At 32.7% G+C, this 26,942-nt stretch overlaps 4 protein-coding genes and 2 pseudogenes across 5 annotated transcripts in view; all 6 read right to left on the reverse strand.

The window, feature by feature from the left end:
- Positions 1-12,475, reverse strand: part of LOC134281660 (multimerin-2-like) — a 28,537-nt gene extending 16,062 nt beyond the window's left edge. The window contains exon 1 of the mRNA XM_062764096.1: positions 12,372-12,475. The gene's annotated coding sequence lies outside the window, so the exon portion shown is untranslated. The remainder of the gene's footprint in view (positions 1-12,371) is intronic.
- On the reverse strand, positions 289-24,450 carry LOC134281664 (multimerin-2-like). 2 transcript variants are annotated; one of them, XM_062764101.1, is made up of 3 exons: positions 24,160-24,450; positions 22,859-23,319; positions 289-410 (listed from the first exon to the last, which is right to left on the reverse strand). In XM_062764101.1, the coding sequence occupies exons 1-2, from the start codon at positions 24,380-24,382 to the stop codon at positions 22,892-22,894; spliced, it is 651 nt and encodes a 216-aa protein (XP_062620085.1). In that variant the 5' UTR covers positions 24,383-24,450; the 3' UTR covers positions 289-410; positions 22,859-22,891. The 2 variants fall into 2 exon arrangements, with proteins under 2 accessions (XP_062620085.1, XP_062620084.1); XM_062764100.1 differs by lacking the exon at positions 289-410 and having other exon boundaries at positions 22,660-23,319.
- Positions 414-1,479, reverse strand: LOC134281668 (complement C1q and tumor necrosis factor-related protein 9-like; annotated as a pseudogene).
- Positions 5,238-6,255, reverse strand: LOC134281659 (multimerin-2-like). Its single transcript, XM_062764094.1, has 2 exons — positions 6,000-6,255; positions 5,238-5,703 (listed from the first exon to the last, which is right to left on the reverse strand). The coding sequence occupies exons 1-2, from the start codon at positions 6,220-6,222 to the stop codon at positions 5,273-5,275; spliced, it is 654 nt and encodes a 217-aa protein (XP_062620078.1). The 5' UTR covers positions 6,223-6,255; the 3' UTR covers positions 5,238-5,272.
- On the reverse strand, positions 10,880-12,318 carry LOC134281665 (cerebellin-1-like). Its single transcript, XM_062764102.1, has 2 exons — positions 12,024-12,318; positions 10,880-11,723 (listed from the first exon to the last, which is right to left on the reverse strand). Exons 1-2 carry the CDS (start codon positions 12,232-12,234, stop codon positions 11,293-11,295), a joined length of 642 nt encoding a protein of 213 aa, XP_062620086.1. The 5' UTR covers positions 12,235-12,318; the 3' UTR covers positions 10,880-11,292.
- LOC134281658 (cerebellin-1-like) lies at positions 19,603-20,533 on the reverse strand (annotated as a pseudogene).
- Positions 24,451-26,942: the final 2,492 nt, after the last annotated feature.

The raw sequence follows: 26,942 nt of genomic DNA on the forward strand, positions 1-26,942 counted from the left end.
CACAGGACCTCGGTTTATAAATAGTCTTACCAGAAAGAATTTTCCCCACTCCCCGCAATGGATTCGAACTCGCGACATAAGAATCAACTTATTCCACTCTAGAGAATCTAGCGCATAAGTAAATGATATACATGTATTGATATGGCAAAAGAAAACAGAAAGATTAAAAATTACTCCTGGTGTCATGGACAAAAAATGCATTTTATAACATAAAATATTCTTAAAACAATTAAATTTTGGTTTCAGATTTTGAATCGGTAGAAGTATATGAAATCATCAATTATAGTTTCTCATTTATATCAACATTAATATAAATGTATGTAATCATGACAATCATTGCGTTATTTCAGAAATGTATTCTTTATTAGTATTGGAAGGAGCTTCTTGATTATACTGGTACTCTTCTTATATTTATTTGCTATTTTCTTTCGTCTAGTGCAGGTACACGACATTTTGTGTGTCTTAGAAGAATTCCAGTGAAGGTCGACTGGATGTTTCCCTCGCCATGACCCCCGCCATAGACATGCTCACTTGATCCATGAATTTGAATCCAGATATGGTCATCTTTGTTCACATCTATGATATCCATCGATGAGCTGGAGTCTGCTCCTCCTGGGTAAGGGACATAACTCGAAGCGCGAGATGTACCTCCGACTATCAGCTGGGTATAAAATCCACTGCTTCCTGTAGCTAAGGTCCAGTGGAACATGTAGATCCCTGTGTTAGGAGCAATAAAGATCCCGTCTTCAGTGTGATAATGGTTTCCCATGTTGATGTACGTCTGATCAAATCTTATGATTACCGCTAGTAGATGAGGATTTGTATGCAGAAAAAATGACAGGATCTGATTGATCGGCCGAACAGATTTTTTTTTTAAGTTATTTCATTACAAATTGCAAGTCTAAAAGTTTCTGATTTCGATGTGTTGCTGCTATTTTGCAGATTTTTCTCTTAAATTAAGTTGGTTACCGTAGGCCTTAAATAAAATGAAATTAATCTTATGATCTTTCAGGTTTATGCACTAAGATTCTTTGACAGAAGAATAACAAATTTCTATTTGTTTTTAATGCATCTTTTAAAAATGCAAGACATAAACATTACTGCAGTGCCGAAATGAATTTAATTCAAAATATGATTTCCATTGTTTATAAAAGACAAGATTCACTCTAAAAAAATCTTACTAGATCTGATAGCAAGGACATCCATTGAGGACACATCGGCATCACTTCTCCCTGTCAGTAGTTGTCCCAGCATTCGCTCTGTGGCGTTCAGTCGTTGTTCGGTCGACTGTTCCAGTCTAGATAAGCGCTCTTCAACGCTGGTCATATTCTGGGCTTTCAGGAGGGTGGTCAGTTCAGCAGTTGAGACAAATACAAGGAGAAGAGGCAAATGATAAAGGAACATCCTGAAGTGTTATTCTAAGTTTAGCCCTGATAAGCTGTTTTTGCTCTATAGCTCGGGGAGGGTATATAAAACGTTCACGTTGTGAATGCTTTTATAAATATTCACATTTTAGCTTGCCTGTTTGAGTAATATTTTTGGGCTTAATACTTTGTATTCATTGACTGAAGTAAACATTGATTTTTTTTAGTCAGATTTAAGGAATAGGGATTTAAAGTTTTATTTTGGTCTTTATACGAGGGTTGATCAAAAAATTCGCGAACTAATTGAATAACCTCCATAAAAGAAACAATATTTGGTTTCAGTGTTGATCATATTTTATGGTCTTTCCATCATCCCATATTTAATGGTTCAAAGAATAAAAACTTCAATGATTTTTCATTTGATCAAGTTTAAACTTACCAATTATTGCTTAAATGTATAGGGTGCCATATTGCGGTCACGTGGTTTTATATTTCTTTCCATGCAAGTCTATTTTTATAAAAAGAACATTTCATTTGACCAGAAATTGTCAACCTCGGCATAACAATGGGTGGATAAGAATATCCTTTCCAAACAAATGAGCATGGCTACCATCAAAATCCAAATTGATGGTCTCAGGAGAGTCGTTTATTCAAGGTGGATAAAGTATGAAAGCATCTTTTTCATCATATCTAATATGTTCAAAATCTAAAGTAAAGGATATCCTTGGTATTTAATAATCATATTATTTTTAAGATATTCAACTATTTTTAAAACTGTAAATTTGCAATCTTTTATAATGAATTGCTTAATTAAAAACACATCTCTTTTCAAACTTGCTTTCACTGGACAAAAGAACAAATATAATGTTATCCATCTTCCTTCCTTCACTAAAACAATCAATCCGATCGTTGATTGAATTTTTAGGAAGTCTTTTGCCTTAATGAACTGTTTACAAATTATCATATAATTTATTTAATTTGATAAATATGCTGCGATGGAATGTACAAGATATACCATAAACTTTTATGCCGTTCAGTGAACGAGTACGACTGAGACAACCATTTTTTTTGGTCACAAGTGATCTATACATTGACTTCTTTTTCATATTGTGACGTCACAATTAAGGAGAAAAACATTATCTTGCGTATATAATTTATAGAACTTAGGTGTGGATATGTGTGTACCAAATTTTATTCTAATCTAAATTGTGGTTTTGTAGATAAAGAAATAGTTCGCGAACTTTTTTATCACCTTTCGTATATCTTCTTTCAGTACTCAATGTAGCGTTCATACAGTCACACTCAACATCGGAAAGCCACTTTTCAAAAAAAAAAAAAAAAGAAGAAGAAGGTTTTTGTATCAAAGTGTCAGAATTAAAGTATGAAAAATGATATTTTTTTTCTGTTGACAAATTTCAGCACTTTTTTCATGCAGGCTACTGAAACAGGCCAAGCATATTATGAAACATTGTTTAAGTATGAATCGAAATAAAATGGATGTCCAAAGTATCAAGATTTCCTCATCTCCTTAACTTCATAAATCGTTTTAGGTGATAAGTAAAAGTTTCCTTATATTTTCTCTAAAGTTGACAATAAATATATTACTAACCTCAAATTTTGATGGGAAACTTTCTAAGTGTGGAATTCTTAGCATTTTTAGGAGGCCCAGATGAATTTTATCATAGTTGTTTTATATAGAGAACGATCAAAAACATTTATACCTGCATGCAGTTCAACTGGATTTGCACTTCATTGATTTCATTATTTTTAAACAATTTAATCAGGAAAGGCAGCACCTTCAAATTTTGTGGAGAGCTGAAATCCTCTTTATGTATAATAGACTTTGAGATTATTAGCTCTGTTTTTCAACATTATCAACTGAAGTCGTTCATAAATTACGATTTAATTTTAGTTCTGTAGTTCTGAGTGGGTTCTTTTTTTTTTTTTTTTTTTTTTGGTCGTATCAAAATGAAGCAACAAATTCTCTAAGTTTTCAATTAATCGGATTCTCTATGAAACACAAGAATTGTTCCAAATACAATGTGATTTTTTTCAAATTTAATTTAATCTGTAAAATTTACACTTTATTCTGTAAAGTTAAATTTTTACTCTGTAAATATTACAAATATTTAAGTGTTAATTTTATCTAGATCTGATAATTTTAAAAATTTGTAAATTTTACACTTAAATCTGTAAAATAAAAACTTAAAACTGTGAATTAATCAGATTAAAGTGTACAATTTGCACTTTAAACTGTAAATTACGGTACGTGTACATAATTTGGCGTATTCAAAATTTAACGCAACCAATGGGTATGGAGTTGTTGATGTAATCATGAATTAGCGCTACATACCGGTATGTTCGTGCCGTATATTCTATTTATAAATGAATTCTTAGTGGTATTCATGAATTAGTGCATCCTCGTCTGCTCCAAAGCCGCTTAAATATAAAGAACCTCCCACGATTTGTAGTTGGATATGATTTTTATCAAGGCTCGGGGATACTAAAAAAAACCACACAACTCGTTTGATAAAAATCATATTCAACCAAAATATGGGAGATCCTATATATATATATATATCGATTAGGTTTTTTTCTAGTCGATGTTGCATAACAGATTAGATAAAAGTTACAAAAGTTTTTGAATTTCTTTTCATCTTATCTACACTTTTGATGTTGCATACGTTATGTTGCATGTGTTATAAGAGTTTAGGTATTCCACAGGAGGATTTCGGTAAATGTCAACTGGATATTTTTCTGGTGGTTCTGAAGATTTTACATGGGACAAATATGAAATATATGGCTCAAATTTCAACTGTTTCAACTATTTTATTTTAAATCTTTAGACAAGAAATTAAAAGTTAAGTGGTGTAAACCTCAGTAAACAATACGTGTGGTCTTTGCAAAATTTACAATTTCGATTGTCATATACATACATACATTCAAAATTTTGTAGAGGACACATCTATTGAAAGAGCCATAGCGCATTTGATAGTCACTTTCGCCTGCTCCAGCAGAAAAACAACTTCTGAATAATTTTATTTGGATATGAATGCACTTCATTACATTTAGATAATTTTGGTTAAAGGTGGTCTTCATATTGAAAATGTTGAAAATATGTTTTTAATTTTTCTTCTCAAAATTATTTTAAGATTCAACAATCTTTAGACTATCTTAAATTTATCCATTCGTTTACAATGGTGTTGGATTGTAGACATAAAGATCGTGATTTCCAGTCTCAAAGTGCGTTTTTCTTGTCTATGCTTTTATTTTTTTCTCTCTGTGCATTTTTTCCTATGTTTTCTTTTATTATTTTATAATACATGTATAAATAATGTAAGAGATATATAAAACTACATTACACCTTGAAAGTATCTCGGGGGGAAAAACAGTCCAAAACTATTTAAATGACCTAAAGTCATAGCTCCTAGCTTGTTTTATTTTTAAAATTTTATTAAAAAAAAAAAAAAAAAAAAAAAAAAAAAAAAAATCTTCTTTAGAGTAAGAGTATTGAACAAGTAAAATGATTGTCATATAACAAACTTGCAACTATGAAAATATAACAGTGGTCCACAAATGATTATATACATGTAGTTTGATCTTTAATTGAAAAGATACATGTATCTATAAATAGAAACATGTGATTTCCTTTTAAAGACTTGAGTCGGCCGTGTCGTCGGAAAGGCAGCTATGGCTCTTTAAATAACGTCCAAAATCACCTATATCAATGTACATTGTTAATTTGTTGTTTCGGAACCTGTCAAGAATTTTGTACGTATGTTTTCATAGAATAGCAATGATGCTATAAACACTTTCTCGACATGTACGTGAAGCATTTTTTAAAAAAAAATATTTTTCAAACTTTTGTTAAGCTTTTTATAACTAAAGCACATTTTTGGGAATCAGGCCTATGTTCTCCGAAGGAGGATTCCAGTGAAAGTTGATTGAATAGTTGATCCAATACCAGTACCGTCACCATACACATATTCATCAGAACCATAAATCTGTATCCATGTGTGGTCATCTTTGTTCACATTTATGATCACCATCGCTGAACTGGAGTCTGCCCCTCCAGGACGAGGCACACAACTTGAGGCGCGAGATGTACCTCCTACAATCAGCTGGGTGTAAAAAGCACTGCCTCCTGTAGCTATGCTCCAGTGGAACATGTAGACCCCTGTCTGAGGAGCAATTAAGATTCCGTCCTCTGTGTGATAATGGTTTCCGATGTTGATGTACGTCTGATCAAATCTTATGATTGTCCGGGTACTAATACCGCTAGTACTTGAGGATTTGTATGCAGAAAAAAGCACAGGATCTGTTTGATCGGCCAGGACACCTATGTAAAAAAATATGTTCATTTCATTACAACTCGCAAGTCTAAAAGCTTTTAAATATCGATATGTAACTGCTATTTTGAGGCATTTTCTCTTAAATTAAGTTGGTTACCATAGGCCTTAAATAAAATGAAAATAATCTCAGGTTTATGCACTAAGATTGTTTAAATTTCTATTTGTTTTTAATGCATCTTTTAAAAATGCAAGACATAAACATTACTACAGTGCCGAAATAAATCGAACTCAAAATGATTTCCCTTGTTTATAAAAGACAAGATTCACTCTAAAAAAATCTTACTAGATCTGATAGCAAGGACATCCATTGAGGACACGTCGGCATCACTTCTCCCTGTCAGTAGCTGTCCTAACACTCGCTCTGTGGCGTTCAGTCGCTGTTCTGTTGCCTGTTCCAGTCTAGACAGACGTTCCTCCAGACTGGTCAAATTCCGGCCTTTCAGGAGGGTGGTCAGCTCAGCCGTTGAGACAAATACAAAGAGAAGAGGCAAATGATAAAGGAGCATCTTGAAGCGTTATTCTAAGTTTAGCCCTGCTAACTTGTTTTTGCTCTGTAGCTCGGGGAGGCATATAAAACGTTCACGTTGTGAATGCTTTAATAAATATTCACATTTTATTTTTAGCTTGCCAGTGCTTGACTAATATTTTTGGATTTACTACTCTGTATTCATTGTCTGTTTAAAGGAATTGAATTAGATTTAAAGGAATAGGAATTCAAAGTTATATTTTGGTTTATCTTCTTTCTCTACTCATTGTAGCGTTCATACATACACACTCACCTTCTGAAAGCCACTTTTCAAACAAAAAAAGATAGTTCGAACGAGATGTCATTCTTTTTACGAAGGTTTTCGTATCATGGTGTCAGAATTGAATCATGAACTATGATTTTTTTTTTTTTGCCAAATTTTCAGCATTTTTATGCATGCTACTGAAGCAGTCCAAGCATATAATGAAAAAAGGTTTCTGTATGAGTCGAAATAAAATAGATGTCCAACGCATCAAGATTTCGTCATCTCCTTAACTTCATGGATTGTCCGTGTTTTAGGTGATAAGTAAACTTCCCTTTAAATTCTTTATAGAGTTGATAAAAAATATATTGCTCACCTCAAATTTTGATGGGACTCCTGAGTGTGGAATTTTGGGAATTTTATCAGAATTGTTTTATGTTGAGAACGATCAAAAACATTTGTATCTGCTGTTCGATCCACTTCATTAATTAAAATAAATATAGTTTTAACACTTTTATCAGAAATTCGGCAGCTTCAGATTTTGTGGAGAGCAGGAATCCATTTTATGTACAGAAATAAAATAAATACTTAGAGATTACTAGACGCTTTATTCTGCATTATGCAGTCGCTCGAAAGTGTTGATTCATTCTAATATCTCATGGAATATATGAGTGTTATTTTTATATCAAAATAAAACAACGATTTCTGTGGGTTTTTCAATAAGTCGGATTCATGAAAAGCAAGAAGTGTTCCTAAGACACTGATGCCCCAGTATGGCAGAAGAAGGTCAGCTTTGAACTTCTTCATATGTCAAACAATGTTGGTTTGCTAATATGAAAACCCGAAAATCAAGCATTCAGTAAATATATATGGCTAAGATAAATGTTTTTAATAGGTGTTCATACTCCAAAGTCAAGGTTATAGAGTAAAAACGGGTATTACTAGGATTTCGCCATTAGAAATAAATGTGATGTGAATCCCTAGAACCAACTGTACAATGTTGGTTCATGGGGAGATTAGAGTTTTCACTAATGTGGGTGAAACTCAAAAGTAAAGGCAATTATTTAAAAAATGTATTTAAAAAACCGACATTAGTACATAAAGAGAGAATTAGGCATATTGAAGCCCTAGTATCTAGTAATCAGGTTACATTGCAAAAGCGGATTGTAAAAAAGCGGGAACTGACCCTAACCAGGATATACTCGAAGAATTTGACCAAGAATTACATTCATTCCTTATAATTTGATTTCAAAAACAAAAAAATGCGTTGCTTTTTATGAGTTTAAATTTGCCGCTCAACAATACAACCATGGCTGCTAGATCTATCTATCAGTTATTACCTCCCCTAGCTTCCCCTCACTTCCTTTACTACGATGTTTGTTTAACTGCCGTAAGATCGAGTTAATGCTTGAAGTTAAAGGTACATTTATTAAATCTGGAATTTTCTGTGAATCACGAGGACTGCATGCATGGATACAGATGAATCAGCTGGTTGTCAGTGGGGTGTTCCCATACCAAACCAGGTTATACAGAAATAATTTGCGTTCATTTATGGATATTAACCAGTGAGAGGCTAGAATAAAAAAGAAATTAAATCATACATATTTAGAAGTATCCTTTTGGAAAGTTAGATTTTTTCTTACTGATTTAAATCTCAATTTTGACTTAGTAACGCGTATGGTCCAGAAACAATCATGTTAACTTAATAATTTTCGTGTCTAGATCCTCTAGAATTAAAGAACCTTTTTCTGTAACCATTCATTGATAAACATTTCTAGAAGAAAGGGAAATCCAGATCACAGCACTGGAGGAAGGATTTGAGTCAATGAGCACAGATGATAAGGTTTACAGAGCGAGTGATTAAAGAATTTGAAAATCAACGCATGAACATGAATGCAGTAATAGGAAGCTAGTACGTCGGTATATAAGCAGGACTTGTGTATTCTTCACCTCTGCTGATTCCAGCTAGAATGGATAAGAAATCAGTGGTGCCAAACGAAAAAAAAGGAAATGCTTAAAAAGAAATTCAGTGTGATTAGATTTTGGTTGACAATATTTTTATATTGAATCGTCAACGGAATTATTCGTTTACCCACTCACGACAAGGGGAATACAGCGGAGAAAAGAAATGCTTACTTTTCCACGGTATCTGATCCCATCACTGACATTTTTTTTACGAGTTCGTGTTTGCTCTGCATACTGTTGATATTATTTTGTTTACTTTGACTTCTGAGAAAGATAAATATTTCAGACTTCATCTAACTGGCACAATAAAGATGCAAGAATATTTTAACTTGTGCTATAATTAATCACCTTTCTGGTTATCAAACAAAATAAGTTTTGAGTTTAAAATATCATCATAGGTAACACATGGCTTAAGGTTCATTGATACTCTGATGAGAGATAACTCTTAATGACATAAATGTATATTATTCCTTTATAAATTTGTTACATTTCTTTTGGAAAATCATTACGGTTCAAGCAAAATTTCATATGAGTGAGCAGATGGTTTTGAACCTTAAATTATACTCGCATGTGGAGTCATCACGTATATCAAAGATTTGTTTTTAAGTTACCATTAAAATCTTTTCTTTTTCTAATAAAATATCTAAAATATGAACCAAATGTTTCAGACCCTCTGGTAGCTTTTATTTCAAGCTCACTGGGATGTATCTAGTTGACATATGAATGGAAATAACTATTGTTAATTGATAGTACGTCGTCGATTTATCTGAGTTTGAAGTTTCATGAATACAAAAATACGTTGGTTGGATTGTTGGAAACGTGATTTTCCAAAAGCGTAAGCATCTTCAGAGTACTTGTGTGTACAATAAGCATATTTTAAGGAAAATAATTTTAGAAATGGGGAATGAAAGGGTGTGGATATTTATGAGCTCCATTTTTATTGAAAAAGCAGCTATCAATGTTGTCAGATTAATCTGAGGACTACTTATAAGTGTTGAAAAGTCGTATGTTTTTATGTTAATTATTTTGATAAAAATTTGTGGTTTCAAATCATCTAAAAGTTCCTTAAAATCATCTGATTTACACCACTTCTCGAATATATTGTTGGACAGTACTCCTCTAGTTGCAAATATTTTAGCGAAGAGTAAAGAAAGAGGCTTGGAATAAACGACTGCAGAATTAACATTTTTGATATAATAAAATCCGTTTGAAAGAAACCTATGTATTTATTTGCAGTATATTATATATTCTATTTTTGCAGATGGTTATTTACTTTAAACGTGGCTATGTAGAGTTCTAAAAGTAACCATTGTCGAAGAAACACTAGAAACGAAGTAAATTATTAACAAACAAGTTGATGAAACAAGAATTTCAGCAGTTTCGTTTAAAGTCATCATTTCGTACGTTCTATGGTCGATACAATGACCTTGCCAGCAAATACAATTTATCATTGAGTCAAATGCTGACTGACGTTTTTCATACTAATTGTTAGTCGATTATTTATACACTGAATTGACGACGGATTCTTCCGTTATTTCCCGATTATTATATTTATTTTATATATTTGGTAGTAACGGTCTGATTCTCTAATTGAGACTCCATCGGGTTTTTTAAAAGCATTGAGGAAAAATTGTGTGTAGAAAACGAACAGTCAGATCAGTGTTCGGGAGTGGGAATAAAGAATTAACCGTTGAAAATAAACTTTTTTGAGGGAGTCTAAAATTTTCAAAAGCAAGTGGAAACTTGCGAGTTTATAGACATTTTAAATTGGAATAGCGCCCGGTGTATAGTCTTTTAATTTCTCTTTGCATTGTTTTCTTATTATCGCTTTTGTCAGGAATATGTCATGTAAAAATAATTGCAGAACTGTATTTCTCTGCTTGAGAAACTTCAGACAGATTATGCAGAGTTATAAATCTAAGCATTGCAAATATCTTCTTTTCATAGTGACGCTTTTTGACGATCGCTTTCAGTATAATTTCTTGGGCTTTTTTTAAATTTCCAGGAAAAGGGGGAAAGGATGACCTCAAGTGGTCGTGACCTATAAACTAATTTGATGTATCCTGAAACACGTGCAAATTAACAAAGAAGATGCGTGAACATGACGAGCGAAAAGCCTTTATTGCGAAACATGAAGGTGATAAATTTTAAACAGTATTTTGTATTCTTGAAGTTTCTTCTTCATATAATAAATATTTTATTAAGTGGTCAAGAAAGATGCTTGCTTGAACATTTATTGGTGCTTGCTTGAACATTTACTGGAACCCGCTATGTATCCTTGTTTGTAAGTATGTTATGGAGTTTATAAATCCAGTAAAATTATGGTAATTGAAATTCCTTTTGATTTTTGGGAATACTAAAAATATCTAAAACAGACATATGATTTTGAAGATTTTCCTCCCTAGAAATAGAGGTATGGGTGTAAGTTGGATTCGTAAGAACGAACCACTTATTTGTACGAACTGATAAATATTTTTACGTGGCCCTCCAGTGCCGCCGTAGCTTTATTACTACTTTCAAATTTGGTAGTTCCGTAGATATTGTACAAATGAGAGCATGAAAAAATACAAGGTTACAGCTAGGTAACAAAGAGATAAAGCGAATCATATTATGCATATAAATTTGTATCAGGCTAATTTCTCTTGCAAATATCAATATTGAGGTGAATGGGTGGGAATGTACTGTGGCTCACAGCTTCAGATAGCGATCATCAATAGCTAGTTTTATCAATTTTTCTAAGCTGCACAAAAGCTAGATTATCCAGAGTTAATCATGAGTCATTGCTTTCAATGTTTGAAATATAAAATGTTTCTGACGTCTGAAATAGTTTTCTGAAGATATACACGTTTGCTGACTTTCTCTCTTGTGTAAATGTTAGTCTGTCTAAGTTTTCCTCAGGAGGATTCCAGTAAATGTGGACGGTTTGTTACTTCCAATACTATTACTACCACCATAGACATATTCATCAGAACCATAAATCTGAATCCAGACATGATCTTCTTTGTTCACGTTTATGATCACCATCGCTGAACTGGAGTCTTGTCCTCCTGGATAAGGGATATAATTTGAAGCACGAGATGTGCCTCCGACTATCAGCTGGGTATAAAAAGTGCTGCCTCCATTAACTATGGTCCAATGGAACATGTAGATGCCTGTCTGGGGAGCAATAAAGATCCCGTCTTCTGTGTGATAATGGTTTCCTATGTTGATGTACGTCTGATCAAATCTTATGATTGTCCGAGTACTGATACCGCCTGTAGATGAGGATTTGTATGCAGAAAACAGGACAGGATCTGTCTGATCGACTAGAACACCTATTTAAAAATGAAATTCGTGAAATTTGAATTTGCGTTTCCGATAATACCAATAGTTTTACAGAAAGTGTCATTCAAATCCACATGATTTCTTGTATTTTGTTTTTCATATAATAAAAAAAATTAACTGGGTTGATATTCTTTTTAAGACAAATAATTATAATTAAAACTGATATTCAAAATATGTCTTTTTTCTTTTACCTTTTTTTAATTTCATAATTTAAAATAATCATGTTTAATTCGATCTTGGTCGCTTTGTGTAAAAAGACCTTTTTAATATTTTCCACATAATAATCTTACCTGATCTGCGAGCAAGAACATCTAGTGAAGAAACATCGGCATCACTTCTTCCTGTCAGTAGCTGCCCTAACACTCGCTCTGTAGCGTTCAGTCGTTGTTCAGTCTTTGACAGACGTTCTTCGAGACTGGTCAAATTCCGGCCTTTCAGGAGGGTGGTCAGTTCAGCCGTTGACACTATGGCAAAGAGGAGGGGTAGATGATAAAGGAGCATTATGGAAATCTAATCGCATGAAAACTTATCATTTTTTCCTTTTCTGTTGGTCCTGCTCGAGGGCTCGCTCAGCTAAGCTATGTTCAAATTTAACCGAGTTGATTCTCTTATAACATGCAATGCTTAATTTAGCTCACCTGTTTAGTCTTTATTATAGATTTCTCATTTGCATTCAATTTGACTGAACAGCATCAAACATTTTAAGATATCTGATTATAAAAATTTCTAATTGTTATACTAAACACGGAATCTTAAAAAATTTTAAATCCCTTTTTCATGAAAATCTCATTATATTGTTTCTTTTTGTCTGTACCTTTTTCAGAAGACAGAATATAACAGGTAAGATTTTTTCAAGTTATTAAATAGAATATTTATTGAATGCTGACACCTTCCTGCTTGCATAATTTTTAGAACCAAAAGCCATACTTTCCATTTTTTATATTAACAGTATAATAGTATGCATGATTCCTTTTATGCAGGTTACTGAAATTGTCCTGTATCTTATTAAATTTCTTCATGTATGATTAGAGTTTCCATAAGGGTTTCAAAGTACCCAGGTTTTCCTTTTCTCCTTAACTTTTAAATTCTTTACTGTTGATAAGAAAAAAAGTTTCCGGTGAACTCTTTATATAAAGAACGAGTTGTATAATTTGAGATCTGGGTCGAATCTTCTTAAATGTGGAATTGTTCGCATTTTTCAGTCTGAAAAAAAGAAGTAAATATTAAAGAACATCTGAAAACCACTTCTTTTATTTTTTTAAATATCGCATAAGTTGCAAAATATTTTTCCTTTTTAATTTACTTATTTTTGTTTCATTTCTTTAATCTATTTACGATACATAGATTCATGAATACCAGGTTTATACTATAATTTTATTTTTAAAGTTAGATCGTTAGATAATCGATTCTCAGTCAATCTTATCATTGATAGAGATAATAGGCGAAGACAGTGACAGAGCTCTTTATAAAACTCTCACGGACATACTGTATATATAGTATATGACAACAGAACTGCGACAAATTATTTAATATAGTGAAACTGTGCTTAATGTTGGCTATTCGCTATGTGTCTTACTAAGCTTATTTATTAACTTGCACAAGTTTATGAACAAAACATATACATTTTTGGCTACTGGTTTATCTTAATCAAAGTACTGAAAGTACTCATGGGAGTTGAACATTGTTATCTGAAAGATCTCACATGAAGTATAGGAACAGTTTCATGCTTTCAGATTCAAGTCAGCTAGAACTGATTTGTTAGAGATACAACACAAAACATATAATAATTCCTATTGCATTTGAATAGCCAAGATCATGAGACTGCTCTTAAATTAGCTGCAGAACTGTTGCTCTCCGATAAAAAGATTTTGTCAGACGGGAGAGCTACAGTGCCATCCATTGAAAAAACTGTATATTTCTTGCGTACGAACAGTTACGTTTAGTTCTGGATTTATTCTTTCTAATTCTTACCTCAACAATCTGACCAAACCAAACAAACAACCCTCACCACCAAAAAAATAATTTTTCCAAACTCGAAAATACTATTTTGTGGGTAGGTTTCAAACTTCTTTCAGTACCATTTATTACTCAAACTCAAACACTGCCCATATATTTCTGAAGCATTTGAATCAAAACGCTCCCTACTCTCATTAGATTGTGTGCAAGATATTGGTCCCAAGAAACAAACAAACAAACACTCTTTATATTCGATGTTACCATCACCAGACACTAGATTGTCATTTTTCTTCCTCTGATTAAAACAAGTATTTGCTATTCTCTTTTGGGTATGAATGTTTCTTTTCGGACACAGTAATTAATTTTTGTAGAACTCCGTGCTTATCTATTTTATCAAATGTATTTATCTTTATAACTTAATCATCAAGTTTTGTTATTCCATAATTTTAAATTTCATTTCAAGTAATTTCTATATAGAAGTAAGTATCTGAGTACTTAACATTTTGTTTGTTTTACATTCGATAATTTTTCAATCATATTGAGACACTACCACTTGTCGATGGAGCTATGTGGCAACGCACTTTGAAAAAATTACGCACTTTGAAAACAATTTTCAAAGTGCGTTAAAATTGGGACAAAATTAACGCACTTTGAAAATTTTTTTCAAAGTGGGTCAAATTTGGGACACACTCAATGCACTTCGAATTTTTTTTCAAAGTGTACATAAAAATTTTTTATCGTGGGGACATTTAACGCACTTTGAAGAAAATACGTATAAAATAAAAAAAATCTAGACTTAGATTTTAGTAATTGAGAGAATCAATTCGTAAAAATTATATCTTTCGAAAAACTTTTTAATTTAATTATTACATTATTCATTTAACCTCATTGAGAACAAGGAGAAGACGATTAGAGGGTCTCTCATCCACCTCTCTCTTTTTTGATGCATTAATATTGTACATAGCCGTCGGTAGCAAATTGAAAATGGACCCCCCCTCCCCCCAAGGTAAGCCTTAATTTTCAATGCCTATATTATGTATATTTTTGCTAAACATTTGTGTGCCTAAGTCCCCCCTACCATGCCTACACTAACCCAAATATTTGTATTTGTCTAACTGGTATAAAGTTGACAACTATCAATAAATTTTAGATGAAATTAAATGCATGCAAACTGGAAAAAAATTAAGTACAGTAAAACATTCTTAAGAGAGAAAGAAATTCAAAGTATGGAAAAATCAAAATCGCTCACTTTCACATCCTGAAGTGACCTTATCACCGAAAAGTTATCAAACGGGTTCAATTATTTATCACACCTAAGATGTACATACACATTTTTTCAGAGTGCGTTAATATGGTCGATATTAACGCACTTTGAAAAGAAATTTTATTTTTTCAAAGTGCGTTGACTTGGTTCAAAATTTAAGGCACTTTGAAAAAAAATTTCAAAGTGCGTTGTAACAGAGCTAGCTACATGTAAGTCTACAAATTTTTACCTATACACGGCACTCAAAACCATTGAGTAGTGAGGGATCGTTTTGTGCAAGCACATACTGCGACATGGGATTTCGGTTTATATCGTCTCATCAAAAGAGTTTATCTCCAAATGCATCCCACAGGATTCGAATCTGCGACGTAAGGATCAATTAACACCTTACTTTGAATCTCTAGAGCAAACTATTTTAACAACTGCGCCACGCGAGTGACACTTAAAGTTTGTGATTTTGATTTGATTCAAATGTAATTAAAAATCAGACATAGTTTAACGAGCTACTACAAGAAGAAAAATAGTTGTAATCATGAGGAACGATCTTTCTCACAGATCGATCATTGGGATTATTTTACCATTGTGTCCTTGCATACGCATGTATTCATTAATTTTAATTGTTTTCATTATATAATAAAATCAAATGATACATTTCATAAGATGATACTGCAATGCAATTACATACACATTTTTCAAGTTCAGATTTGGTGTTGTACACGTGATCAACTGAATGCTGATAAATTCATGAAATTAAGGATGCAAAATTAATGTCATTTGAAATTGTGAGATCGAACATCAACAAACTTTAATGCTATTATTTTTTCCCTTTACCAACGTAAAAAAAAATGAGTTGCATGTATCTGGTCTGACAAAAATTTTCCAGTCTAACAGATCATTTTACTTGTGAAAGCAAATAAATGTCTGACAGTGATATTTTTCGCAGTATTTTTTTTTAAAGAAACGTTGTTCTGTTTCTTTATTGCTGAAACAAATAGAAAGAAGTTGGGTTAAACCTTAGCGTTCCTTTGACCTTACATCTTTGTTTACATCTCTATATTTAGACAATCGCGTCATTGTCAAACCAGTTAGACCAGTTGTTGCTCCTTAGATGACCTCGCACTTTTTGTAATGGAGCGTAGTGGAGTCAGCCGAGGATTGCCGAATGATAAATGACGGAAAACTGGGACTTTTTTTCATACGGAAATCAAAATTTACGTGTCATTTCTCAAGAGAGATGACAAAAATATGCTATTCAAATTAAGTTAAATAAAATTCTATTTCATTTACTTTCAAATCATTTATGAAAATTAGATTAATTCAGAAAAATGAGATGGACTATTTTTATTGCGGAAGTTTCTTCGAGTTTATATAGACTGGTACGAGTTTGTGTTGAATATCACAGGGGAGTAAATTGGCCGACACAGAAAGACCACGACGGCCGCTATATAATTCATTGTAAAATTACTGCGCTAAAATTACGACCTAGGGAGTCTGAACATAGTTCAACTCCCAAAAATCTTACATTTCGTAATCTCATTTTTTTTTTATAAATGAAGGATGCATAGAAAATGTTTCTCTTGAAAAGCTGAATCCAGAACTTTTTCAGATGTTTTTACCCTAAATATTACTTTATTCCACTTCTGAGCACAGCTGCAGCTAGTTTGATTCTTTTCATCCTCCGGTGTCATGTACTCTGATTCTTCAGATGTCGTGTTAGCTAAACCTTAATTTCCTTTATTGTGAATGTAAACAGGTTCGTAGCACCGTTTTAAAAATCAGAGGCCAACTTAAAAAAAAAAACATTGACGCACAAAATGAAAAAAGAAAAACCGTAAACTCCCTAATTAAACTCGAAAATCATATTTCGAATAGGAGGAGAGAGAGGGTTGAACTTGTATCTAACTCTTTGGTACATATTTTTCAAAGCTAGCATTTGCCATTGTTTGCTCTCACAGCAACAAAAAGGGAAATCAGCATCTTAATGAAAATGTACATATTTTAAAAACTGCTGCAATTTAATGACTGTACGTGTTTGGGAGAGCTCCCTCCGTTTCCAAACGGACCTGAAAACAGAGTACATGTATGACTGTTCTGTCAGCGACCCTACTTTTTCTTCTATTATGTTTAAAATGATTTTTTCACAACTAAAGGAAAGTTTTTTCTTAATTTATGCAGAAAATATTTTCTATTAATAGATGATTGGTCAACTGCATAGAATTTCAAATTGATCATGTTTGGAAGAAAATGGAGGTTTCATAATATAGTGGGGTGTTTATTGCAAAGGTACAAACAACTTTGGTCACAATCTGCACCACAACATTATAATCGTTATTTTTCAATTTCTTTAATCTGTAAAATTTACAGTTTAATCTGTAAAATTTAAACTTTAATCTATAAATTTTACACAGTAATCTGTAAATTTTACACATTAGAGTGTGAAATTTACACTTTAATCTGTGAATATTACACATATTTATGTGTAAATTTTACACTTTAAACTGTAATTTTTACACATTAATTTGTAGAATTTTACTTTAATCTGTAGCATTTTCACTAAAAACTGTAAATTTATTGCCATTTGGACTTTTTATTTTTCATTTTAATTCCACACTTTAAACTGTAAATTTTACACATTACAGTGTAAATTTTACACTTTAATCTGTAAATTTTACACTTTATTCTATAAAATTAACACTTAACTCTGTAAATTTTACACTTTATTCTGTAAAATAAACACTTTACTATGTAAATATACTTGTCAAAATTTCTAAGTCCCCACTTTTATTATTTTAGGTATTTAAAATTCTTAACATTAATTAACTAGTTGTTCACAATTTTGACTTAATTTTTCGATGATTTCCGGTTACGGCCAAAGAAATTGAAATCGAATGTGTAATTACTCATCCATGACCCTTTTTGTTAAAAAGCATGAAGTGCGGGTTTCATATGTTTTCGGGTGTATCTTCCATTTATTTAAATTGCCATGTGTTCTCCATCTTTAGTTGTTTAGGAAAAACAGAAAAAAGCTTGTTTAAAATGCCGTGTATGTACGAACGACAATGTGCAAGTGAAGTTGCCATGGTCCAAGCTGGTGTTAGCAAAGGAAAGTTGTATTTCCTTCGTTTGTATTTGTTTATTTTATGTAAAACCGTTAAAATACCGTCAGGAATATGCACAAAGCTTACTTGTATTCCTTATAATCATTAAAAATTGCTAGATTTTCAAGAAATACCACTTAACCACCCTAGAGTTTAACCGGAAATTCACTCAAACCGGAACCGGAAGTGCCCATGGTCAAGGCGTACACACGTACTGCAACGACACATCAACAGGGCTACTACATTAGAATTACTAAGTATTGTGGAAGGAACCTATCTGCACGTGCAATTGCTCTGCACTCATTAAAATTAATTCAAGTCTCCTTAATTATCCAAATTATTAGAAACAAACTGGAAAAGTGGGGAATGCGTTTAAGAAGACGTTATGTACTGTAGGATTAATATTGGGTACAAACAATTTCGGTAAGCTTCAATGTCATCCACATCTCAACCCTATAGAACATGAACGGGACAAGATGGACCAGAGATTGAGCGCTTTTCCAGCAGCAGAATCTGGTGGAAATATACAGGACGACCTAGTCTATATATGGAATAACCTTCCATAAAGATTTTTCTTTAATTGTTTGAACTCTTTGAGAAGCAATTGTCTTGTTCTTAATTCGTTTGCATGAAGGATGAAAACAGTATTGAACGTTGCGAATTTTTAATTCTAGGGTGCCTTCACTCTTCTGCATTTTGTGTTAAAGTCCTTCGATATAATTAGATTAAATGAAAAAAAAAAATTTTGCTTCTTTTTATCCTGTATAGATTTCAATTTATATTGTCTGAATTATTTAATATAAATGCATTGTTAAACAAAAACTTGCATCGGGACTTAGAAATTTTGATTAGTATATTAACATATTCAAGTATAAATAATAGATCTCATAAAGAGATCCTATATGAAGGATACGGATATATCTACGCTGTAATAGTTTTTTTTCTAACTGATCTTCAATTACAGATAGATAAAATGGCTACAAAAGTTTTTGAATCTCTTTTTATCTTATTTACACTGTTGATGTTGCATATTATGTTACATGTACATACGAGTTTAGGTATTCCACAACAGGATTTCGGTACATGTCGACTGGATATTTTTCTGGTGCTTCAGGAAGATATTACATATAGTATTGGGACAAATATGAAATATATGGCTCAAATTCCAAATGCTTCAACGATTTTATTTTAAATCTATAGGTCAGAAATTAAAAGATACCTCCATAAACAATACGTGTGTTCTATACAAAATTTACAATTTTGAATTTAAATTGTCATATACATACATACATTCAAAATGTTGTATACAGGACACATGTATTGAAAATTAAACAACGTCAAAAATCACCTATATCAATGTATATTGTTAATTTGTTGTTTCAGAACCTATCAAGAATTTCATAAGTATGTTCAAATTTGTTTAAATAGACTAGCAATGATGCCATAAACAATTTCTCAACATGTACGAGAAGCATTTTAGATAAATTTATTTTTCAAGCTTTTGTTAAGCTTTTTATAACAAAAGAGCATTTTGGGGGGGAGGAGGGAGGGGGGATTATGTCTATGTTCTCCGAAGAAGGATTCCAGTGAAAGTTGATTGGAGATTTGATCCAATACCAGTACCGCCACCATACACATATCCATCTGAACCAAAATCTGTATCCAGACATGATCATCTTTGTTCACATTTATGATCACCATTGCTGAACTGGAGTCTGCCCCTCCAGGACGAGGCACATAACTTGAAGCGCGAGATGTACCTCCGACTATCAGCTGGGTATAAAATTCACTACCTCCATTAGCTATGGTCCAGTGGAACATGTAGATGCCTGTCTGGGGAGCAATGAAGATTCCGTCCTCTGTGTGATAATGGTTTCCGATGTTGATGTACGTCTGATCAAATCTTATGATTGTTCGAGTACTGATACCGCTAGTAGATGAGGATTTGTATGCCGAAAAAATGATTGGGTCTGTTTGATCGACCAGAACTCCTATAGATGAAATGAAATTTCACAGAATTTATGTTTTGAAAATGCAATGGATCTAACCCTAATTATATTTTTGAAATTTGTTACAACAAACCAGTGTCGTTGTCAATGTATATTAATAAAGCATTTATTTAATAATTTTATTATGTTATGCTATAGACCTATTTTCTACATGTTTTTCCTGTTTGGAAAAATAGACAATCATAGTTTATCTTACCATTTCTCAGGGAAAGAACATCCAATGATGAAACATCGGCATCACTTCTCCCTGTCAGTAGCTGTCCTAACACTCTCTCTGTGACGTTCAGTCGTTGTTCCGTCGTCTGCTCCAGTCTAGATAGACGTTCCTCGAGACTAGTCAAATTCCGGCTTTTCAGGAGGGTGGTCAGTTCAGCCGTGGATACTATGGTAAAAAGAAGAGGCAGATGATAGAGAAGCATCTCTGGTGGTAATAGCTGAAACTATTTTTTTACGTTTCCTTTAGTGTCGCTACGCAGTTCCGTGCTAGAATATTAGAGATTTAAACATAAAGCGCTTTTATAGATATGTATATTTTAGCTCACCTCTTCACTCGGCATAGCAGACTACTTTGGCAAATAGTAATATCCTTTTCGAAAGGGGGATTGCAGAAATCTCGTGTTTGTCGTTGGAGGAGGGGGTAATTTCCAACTATTTTCAAAACCAAATTTCATTCAAACACATTATCAAATTACTTTTTAACTCTTCTGCAACAAAAAGGGGGAAAAATAACCAGCTTTTTAATGATTTTAACAATTAAAACAGGTTATGTCTGGAAGAAATAATGGAGGTACCTATCCCCGATACAATACACCTGCTGCTGATTTACATATTTATGTGTACTTGTCGCGAAATGGTTGATTTGATTTCGATCAATTAAAATCATTGCAAAATTCTACATTTATGCTAGTATTTTGGCCGATATAATATATTTTTCAGTCATTCGTCTTATTTATTTGAAGTTTAACACGTGTCCTAATAATTTTCTACAAAAGTGATATTTTGATTTAATTTAACTAAGGTACTACCCAAATAAATATATTAACTATTTTGAACAACTCTCTGAGAATTAAAACATTAAACTCTAAGCCCCCTCTCCCTTTTTGTTGCTTGTAAATTTTTTGTTCTTACAATAACATTAACGATTCCGTTCATACAGGTTACTAAAATAGGCCAACGTGTTATAAAAATGTCGTTTACTAATTGATAATTTTCTTAAGTACATGTCAAAATGATAACTGCCATATATTATATTGGTAATTCATTATTTCGTAAACAGCACTAGTATTTCAATTAACCAAGTTTTCCGTGTCTTCTTAGCTTAAGAAGGCTTTTCATCTACATGTAATTAAACATGCTGCATCGAATCCTGGGAATTATTTGTAATTATATTGCTCACTTCAAATTCTGGAGGGAAACTTCCTTTGTGTGGAGTTAGTGTGGGGTTCGTTTCATTTCTCGGCCTTAATATTGATTGAATGAAAGAACATCATTCAATTCTCTTTTATTCAAATCTAAAAAATAAAGAAAGAAATAAATAAAAGACAAATGTCGACAAACTTTGAAAACAAACTTTCCAAAATAATGGAGCGAGGACTCACTAATATTGAAAAATTGTGTTATACTATGAGACAATGGTCTTTTTATCCTCTTTTAACAGTGTGTGTAACTATGCTATTTTAAAGGCAAATAATTTCAGTCTGAGATTTTTGCAAGTTCTGAAGGCTGTACTTAAAGTACACTTTAATGTTAGATGAAGTATTTTAAAAAAAATAATGTTTTAAGTGAGATTTTATGAATTAATTTTTCACTTTAAATTTTGTCTCACTATAGACATTCTGAATAATTCTGATATCCCCAGTAATCAAATACCTAAATTTAATTGAATCCTGAACTTTAAAAAATCTTTAGGAGATACACAGCGGGATCTAGCAAAGTTTAACTCATTACACCCAATATAAAAATATTTTAGAAGAAAATGACAGAATTAAGTTCAGCACAAATCTTGAAAATTGAGTGAAAGACAAATGAATCCACATCAAATCACACCTCTAATCTTGATGAACATTCTTCAAACTGGCCTGCCTATAATACGAAAGTGCAATTCCTATAACAGTTCTAGATCTTATGCCATCAATTTTCAAGGAGTTCATCATAATATATTTAAGGAAACTAATCAAGCTATATTCTTCAATCCAACAAAAATATTGATAATACGCATGAACGTAGAGAATTTTTCACTCACATGGAGACGCCACCACTTGCCGTTGGAGGCCTGCAAATACTGTGCCGGTGGAGGGTTGTACTATACTTGTGACCATTGAGCTGTGAGGGATCTTTTTGGACCAATACCTTCTGCGACACAGGACCTCTGTTTATAAATACGGTCTCATCAGAAGGACCTTTCCCCACTCCCCGCAGTGGATTCAAACCCGCGACGTAAGAATCAACTTATTCCGCGACTCTAGAGCATCTAGCGCATGAGTTAACAAATGATATATACATGTATTGATATGACAAGAAAAGACAGACAGATAAAAATTACTCCTGGTGTCATGTGCAAAAATGCATTTTATAACATAAAATATTTTTAAAACAGATTTTAGTTTCAGATTTTATATCGGTAGAAGTATATGAAATCATCAATAGTTTCTCATTTATATAAACTTTATCATAAATGCATATAATCATGGCAATTATCCGTTATTTCAGAAATGTATTCTTCATTTATTTTGGAAGGAGCTTTTTGATGATACTGGTACTTTCTTAATTATTTATTTTCTCTTTTCGTTCGTCTAATTCAGGATAACGTTTCCTTAGTAAGATACACGGCATTATGTGTGTCTTAGAAGAATTCCAGTGAAGGTCGACTGGATGTTTCCCTCGCCAGTACTCCCGCCATAGACATATTCATTGGAACCGTAAATTTGTATCCAGACATGGTCATCTTTGTTCACGTTAGTAATCACCATCGCTGAACTGGAGTCTGGTCCTCCTGGGTGAGGGACATAACTTGAAGCGCGAGATGTTCCTCCGACAATCAGCTGGGTATAAAAGTCAGTGCTTCCTGTAGCTATGGTCCAATGGAACATGTAGATGCCTGTCTGAGGAGCAATAAAGATCCCGTCTTCTGTGTGGTAATGGCTTCCGATGTTGATGTACGTCTGTTCAAATCTTATGATTGTCCGAGTGCAGATACCGCTAGTATGTGAGGATTTGTATGCAGAAAAAAGCACAGGATCTGATTGATCGGCCAGGACACCTGTTTAAAAATAATTGGTAATTTAATTAAGGTATCCGATCCACAATAGCCTCAGATTCAATGAATCCTAGTGCATATTAGGTATATATTGGCTGAATACTAGGTATAATTACGTTAACATAAACTTCACATTTAGTCTCAATATGTAAGAACTGAACCTGTCCTAATTTTTTACTTTGACCCGTCCTTGAAGAGTTATCCATCTTTGCTTTTAATCAATAGAATTAATTTTTTTAATCCATCTGGTGAAAAATTATTTTTCTATTTTTAAAAAATTATATATATCATTCCACCATAGCATTTTTTGATAATCATAGTATTAAATACATCTTTCCACCATAGTATTTTTTGATATTCATAGTATTTAATTTTTTATTTAAAAAAAATTGATTGTTCCCATAAACCTCAGTGCTCGGGTAATTATATTTTTTTAAAATTTCTCCTGGTAAATCTTTTTTCTATTATTAACTGCTTTAAAACAGTTACAGAGAATTTAATACAGGATGGATATTTAAGGTTAGAAAATTATGTCCTTTATATGGGTCGAATACCTTAATTACAACTTGCAAGTCTAAAGCTTTCAATTATCGATGTGGTGCTGCTGTTTTGCAGAATTTTCTCTTAAGTTAAGTTGGTTGCCGTAGTCTAGAGTTTTAAAATGAAATACGTCTTATGATCTACCCCTGTATCAGATATTAAGTTATTATACAGAAGCGTTTGGTTTTAATGAATCTTTTTAAAATGCAAGAAATTCACATTACTGCAGTACCGAAATAAATTGAATTCAAAATGATTTCCCTGGTTTATAAAAGACAAGATTCACTCTAAAAAAAATCTTACTAGATCTGATAGCAAGGACATCCATTGAGGACACATCGGCATCACTTCTCCCTGTCAGTAGCTGTCCTAATACTCTCTCTGTGGCGTTCAGTCGTTGTTCTGTCGACTGTTCCAGTCTAGATAAGCGCTCTTCAACGCTGGTCAAATGCCGGCCTTTCAGGAAGGTGGTCAGTTCAGCAGTTGAGACAAATACAAAGAGAAGAGGCAAATGATAAAGGAACATCCTAAAGTGTTATTCTAAGTTTAGCCCTGTTAACTTGTTTTGGCTCTGTAGCTCGGGGATGCTATATAAAACGTTCACTCTTTGAATGCTTTTATAAATCTTCACATTTTAGCTTGCCTGTTTGAATAATATTTTTGGGTTTACTTTGATTTTTGAGTCAAATTAAAGGAAAAGGAATTTAAAGTTATATCTTGGGTTATGTATCTTCAGTTATCATTGTAGCGTTCATATACATGTACTTATTAAAAAAATAAAATCAGTTTCTGAAAACCCCTTTTCCTAAAAGAAAAAAAAAAGAGTAGTTCAAACGCAAACGTTTTTTTGTTCGAAGGTTATAGTGTCAGAATTGAAGCAGGAACTATGATTTTTTTTTTTTTTTTTTTTTTTTTTTTGACAAATTCTTAACATTGTTTTTTTTTATGCAGGCGACTGAAAAAGGTAAAACATATTATGAAACATTGTTTAAGTATGAGTAGAAGTTAAATGGGTGTATCAAGATTTCTCCATCTCCTTAACTTCATAAATCGTTTCAGGTGATAAATAAATGTTTCCTCAAATTCTTTTTGATGTTGATAATGAATGCGTATATTGCTCATCTCAAATATTGATGATACCTTCCTAAGTGTAGAATTCTCCGCATGTTTAGGAGGCCCAATGAATTTTATCAGAATTGTTTTATGGAGAGAACGATCAAAAACATTTATGACTGCTGTTCAATCCACTTTATTGATGTGAATAAATATATTTGTAAACAATTTAATCAGAAAAAGCAGCACCTTCAGGTTGTGTGAAAGAGATGGAATTCCACTTTATGTATAGAAGTTAACTGAACACTTTGAGATTAATAGATCTTTTTTCAGCATTATCAAGTCGTTCATAAATTCCGATTTAATCTTAGATCTCGTGGAAAATATATGAGTGTTATTTTTTCATATAAAAAAAAGCAACAACTTCTGTAAGATTTCGATAAATCGGATTCTATACAAAATGTGTTCCGAAAACACTGATTCCCTAGTATGGCAGAACAAGGCCAATGATGAACTTCTTCATATGTCAAACTCCAAGGTTAAGGGAAAGAGTTCAACTCAACAATGTTGGTTTGCTAATATTGGACTTTTACGAGGAGCGCTGACTTTTACAGTTGACGCTTACTTTTACACTAGGGCTATGTACGGTAGCTCTTTTATGATATAAATATTTAGCTCAACATTTAATTAAACGGAAATAACGGTTATTTCAATGCACATATAAGTTGTCCTTGAAGAAAACGACAACGACCCTACCCTCAGCTCCCGGACTTCACAAGTTAGTGCCCCTAACACCATACCTATGACCACAAGAAAGGTTTTCTTATGCATTATCAATTCTGTACTTCTGTACGTGATACAAGTTTAAATGTCCAAGTAAACGTCGACTGTAGAAGTCATTGCTTCTCGTAAAAGTCCAATATGAAAGTCCAAAGACCAAGCATTCAGTAAATATGTATGGCTGAAGTAAATATTTTCAATAGTTGTTCATACTCCAAAGTCAAGGTCATGGGGGTAAAAAACAGGTACCACTGGCTAAAATTTCACCGTAAGGAATAAATATGATGTGAATCCCTAGGACCAACTGTTAAAAAGTTTAAAGGCGAGGATAAAGTTTTCAAGATGTAGGTCAAACTCAAAAGTTAAAGCCAGTTTTAAAAAAATGTATTTAAAAAATAATATTAGTACCCAAAGAAAGAATTTGTCATATGAATCCCCTAGTATTTAGCAATCAGGTCACATCAGGTTACATTGCAGAAGAGGATTATAAAAAAGCGTAAACTGGTCCAAACAAGGTTAATCCCGAAAAATTTGACCAAGAATTAGAGTCTTTCCTTGTAATTTGATTTCAAAAACAATCGTGGCTGTAAAATTGCGTTGCTTTTTATGAGTTTAATTAAGCTCAATAATATAACCTTAGTAAGGATGGGAAGCGAGGGTGTGTGTGTGTGGGGGGGGGGGGGGTAATAACTGATACATAGATCTATAGCAACCATTATGTTTGTTAACATGTTGTAAGATCGAGTTATTGTTTGAAATTAAAGGTTCATTTTTTAATTCTATAATTTTCAATGAAATGAGAGAATCGCATGGATAAAGATGATTCAGCCGGTTGTCAAGAAGGGGGGGGGGGCTTGTCCCCATACCGAACCAGATTATACAGAAATAATTTGCGTTCTTTTCTGGATATTAACCAATGAGAGACTAGAATACAAACAAAATTAAAATATATATATTTAGATGAACTTATTGGCAAGTTATATTTTTTTTTACTGATTTAAATCTCAATTTTGACGATTTAAAGAAGCTTTTCCCCTTAAGTCAACATTCATTGATAAAAATTTCTAAAAGAAAGGGAGATCCAGATCTCTGGAGGAAGGAATTGAGCCAATAAGCATAGGTATTAAGATTTACAGAGCGTGTGATTAAAGAATTTGAAAATTAATTCATAAACATGCAGTAATAGCAAGCTAGTATGCCGTTATAAGAACAGGACATGCGTGTTCTTCACTTCTGCTGAATCCAGCTAGAAC

This window comes from Saccostrea cucullata, unplaced genomic scaffold (genome assembly GCF_032062105.1).
Source record: "Saccostrea cucullata isolate Sc308-1 unplaced genomic scaffold, CSIRO_AGI_Scuc_v1 ctg1055, whole genome shotgun sequence".
NCBI lineage: Eukaryota > Metazoa > Mollusca > Bivalvia > Ostreida > Ostreidae > Saccostrea > Saccostrea cuccullata.

What these genes read in the sequence shown, in the direction of transcription:
- LOC134281664 (XM_062764101.1), bottom strand. Translation starts at nt 24,382, where the DNA reads ATGTTCCTTTATCATTTGCCTCTTCTCTTTGTATTTGTCTCAACTGCT. An exon ending in TGTCCTTGCTATCAGATCTA is followed by an intron (nt 23,320 to 24,159) that starts GTAAGATTTTTT and finishes ATTTTTAAACAG; the next exon opens with GTGTCCTGGCCGATCAATCA.
- LOC134281659 (XM_062764094.1), bottom strand. Translation starts at nt 6,222, where the DNA reads ATGCTCCTTTATCATTTGCCTCTTCTCTTTGTATTTGTCTCAACGGCT. An exon ending in TGTCCTTGCTATCAGATCTA is followed by an intron (nt 5,704 to 5,999) that starts GTAAGATTTTTT and finishes TTTTTTACATAG; the next exon opens with GTGTCCTGGCCGATCAAACA.
- LOC134281665 (XM_062764102.1), bottom strand. Translation starts at nt 12,234, where the DNA reads ATGCTCCTTTATCATCTACCCCTCCTCTTTGCCATAGTGTCAACGGCT. An exon ending in TGTTCTTGCTCGCAGATCAG is followed by an intron (nt 11,724 to 12,023) that starts GTAAGATTATTA and finishes ATTTTTAAATAG; the next exon opens with GTGTTCTAGTCGATCAGACA.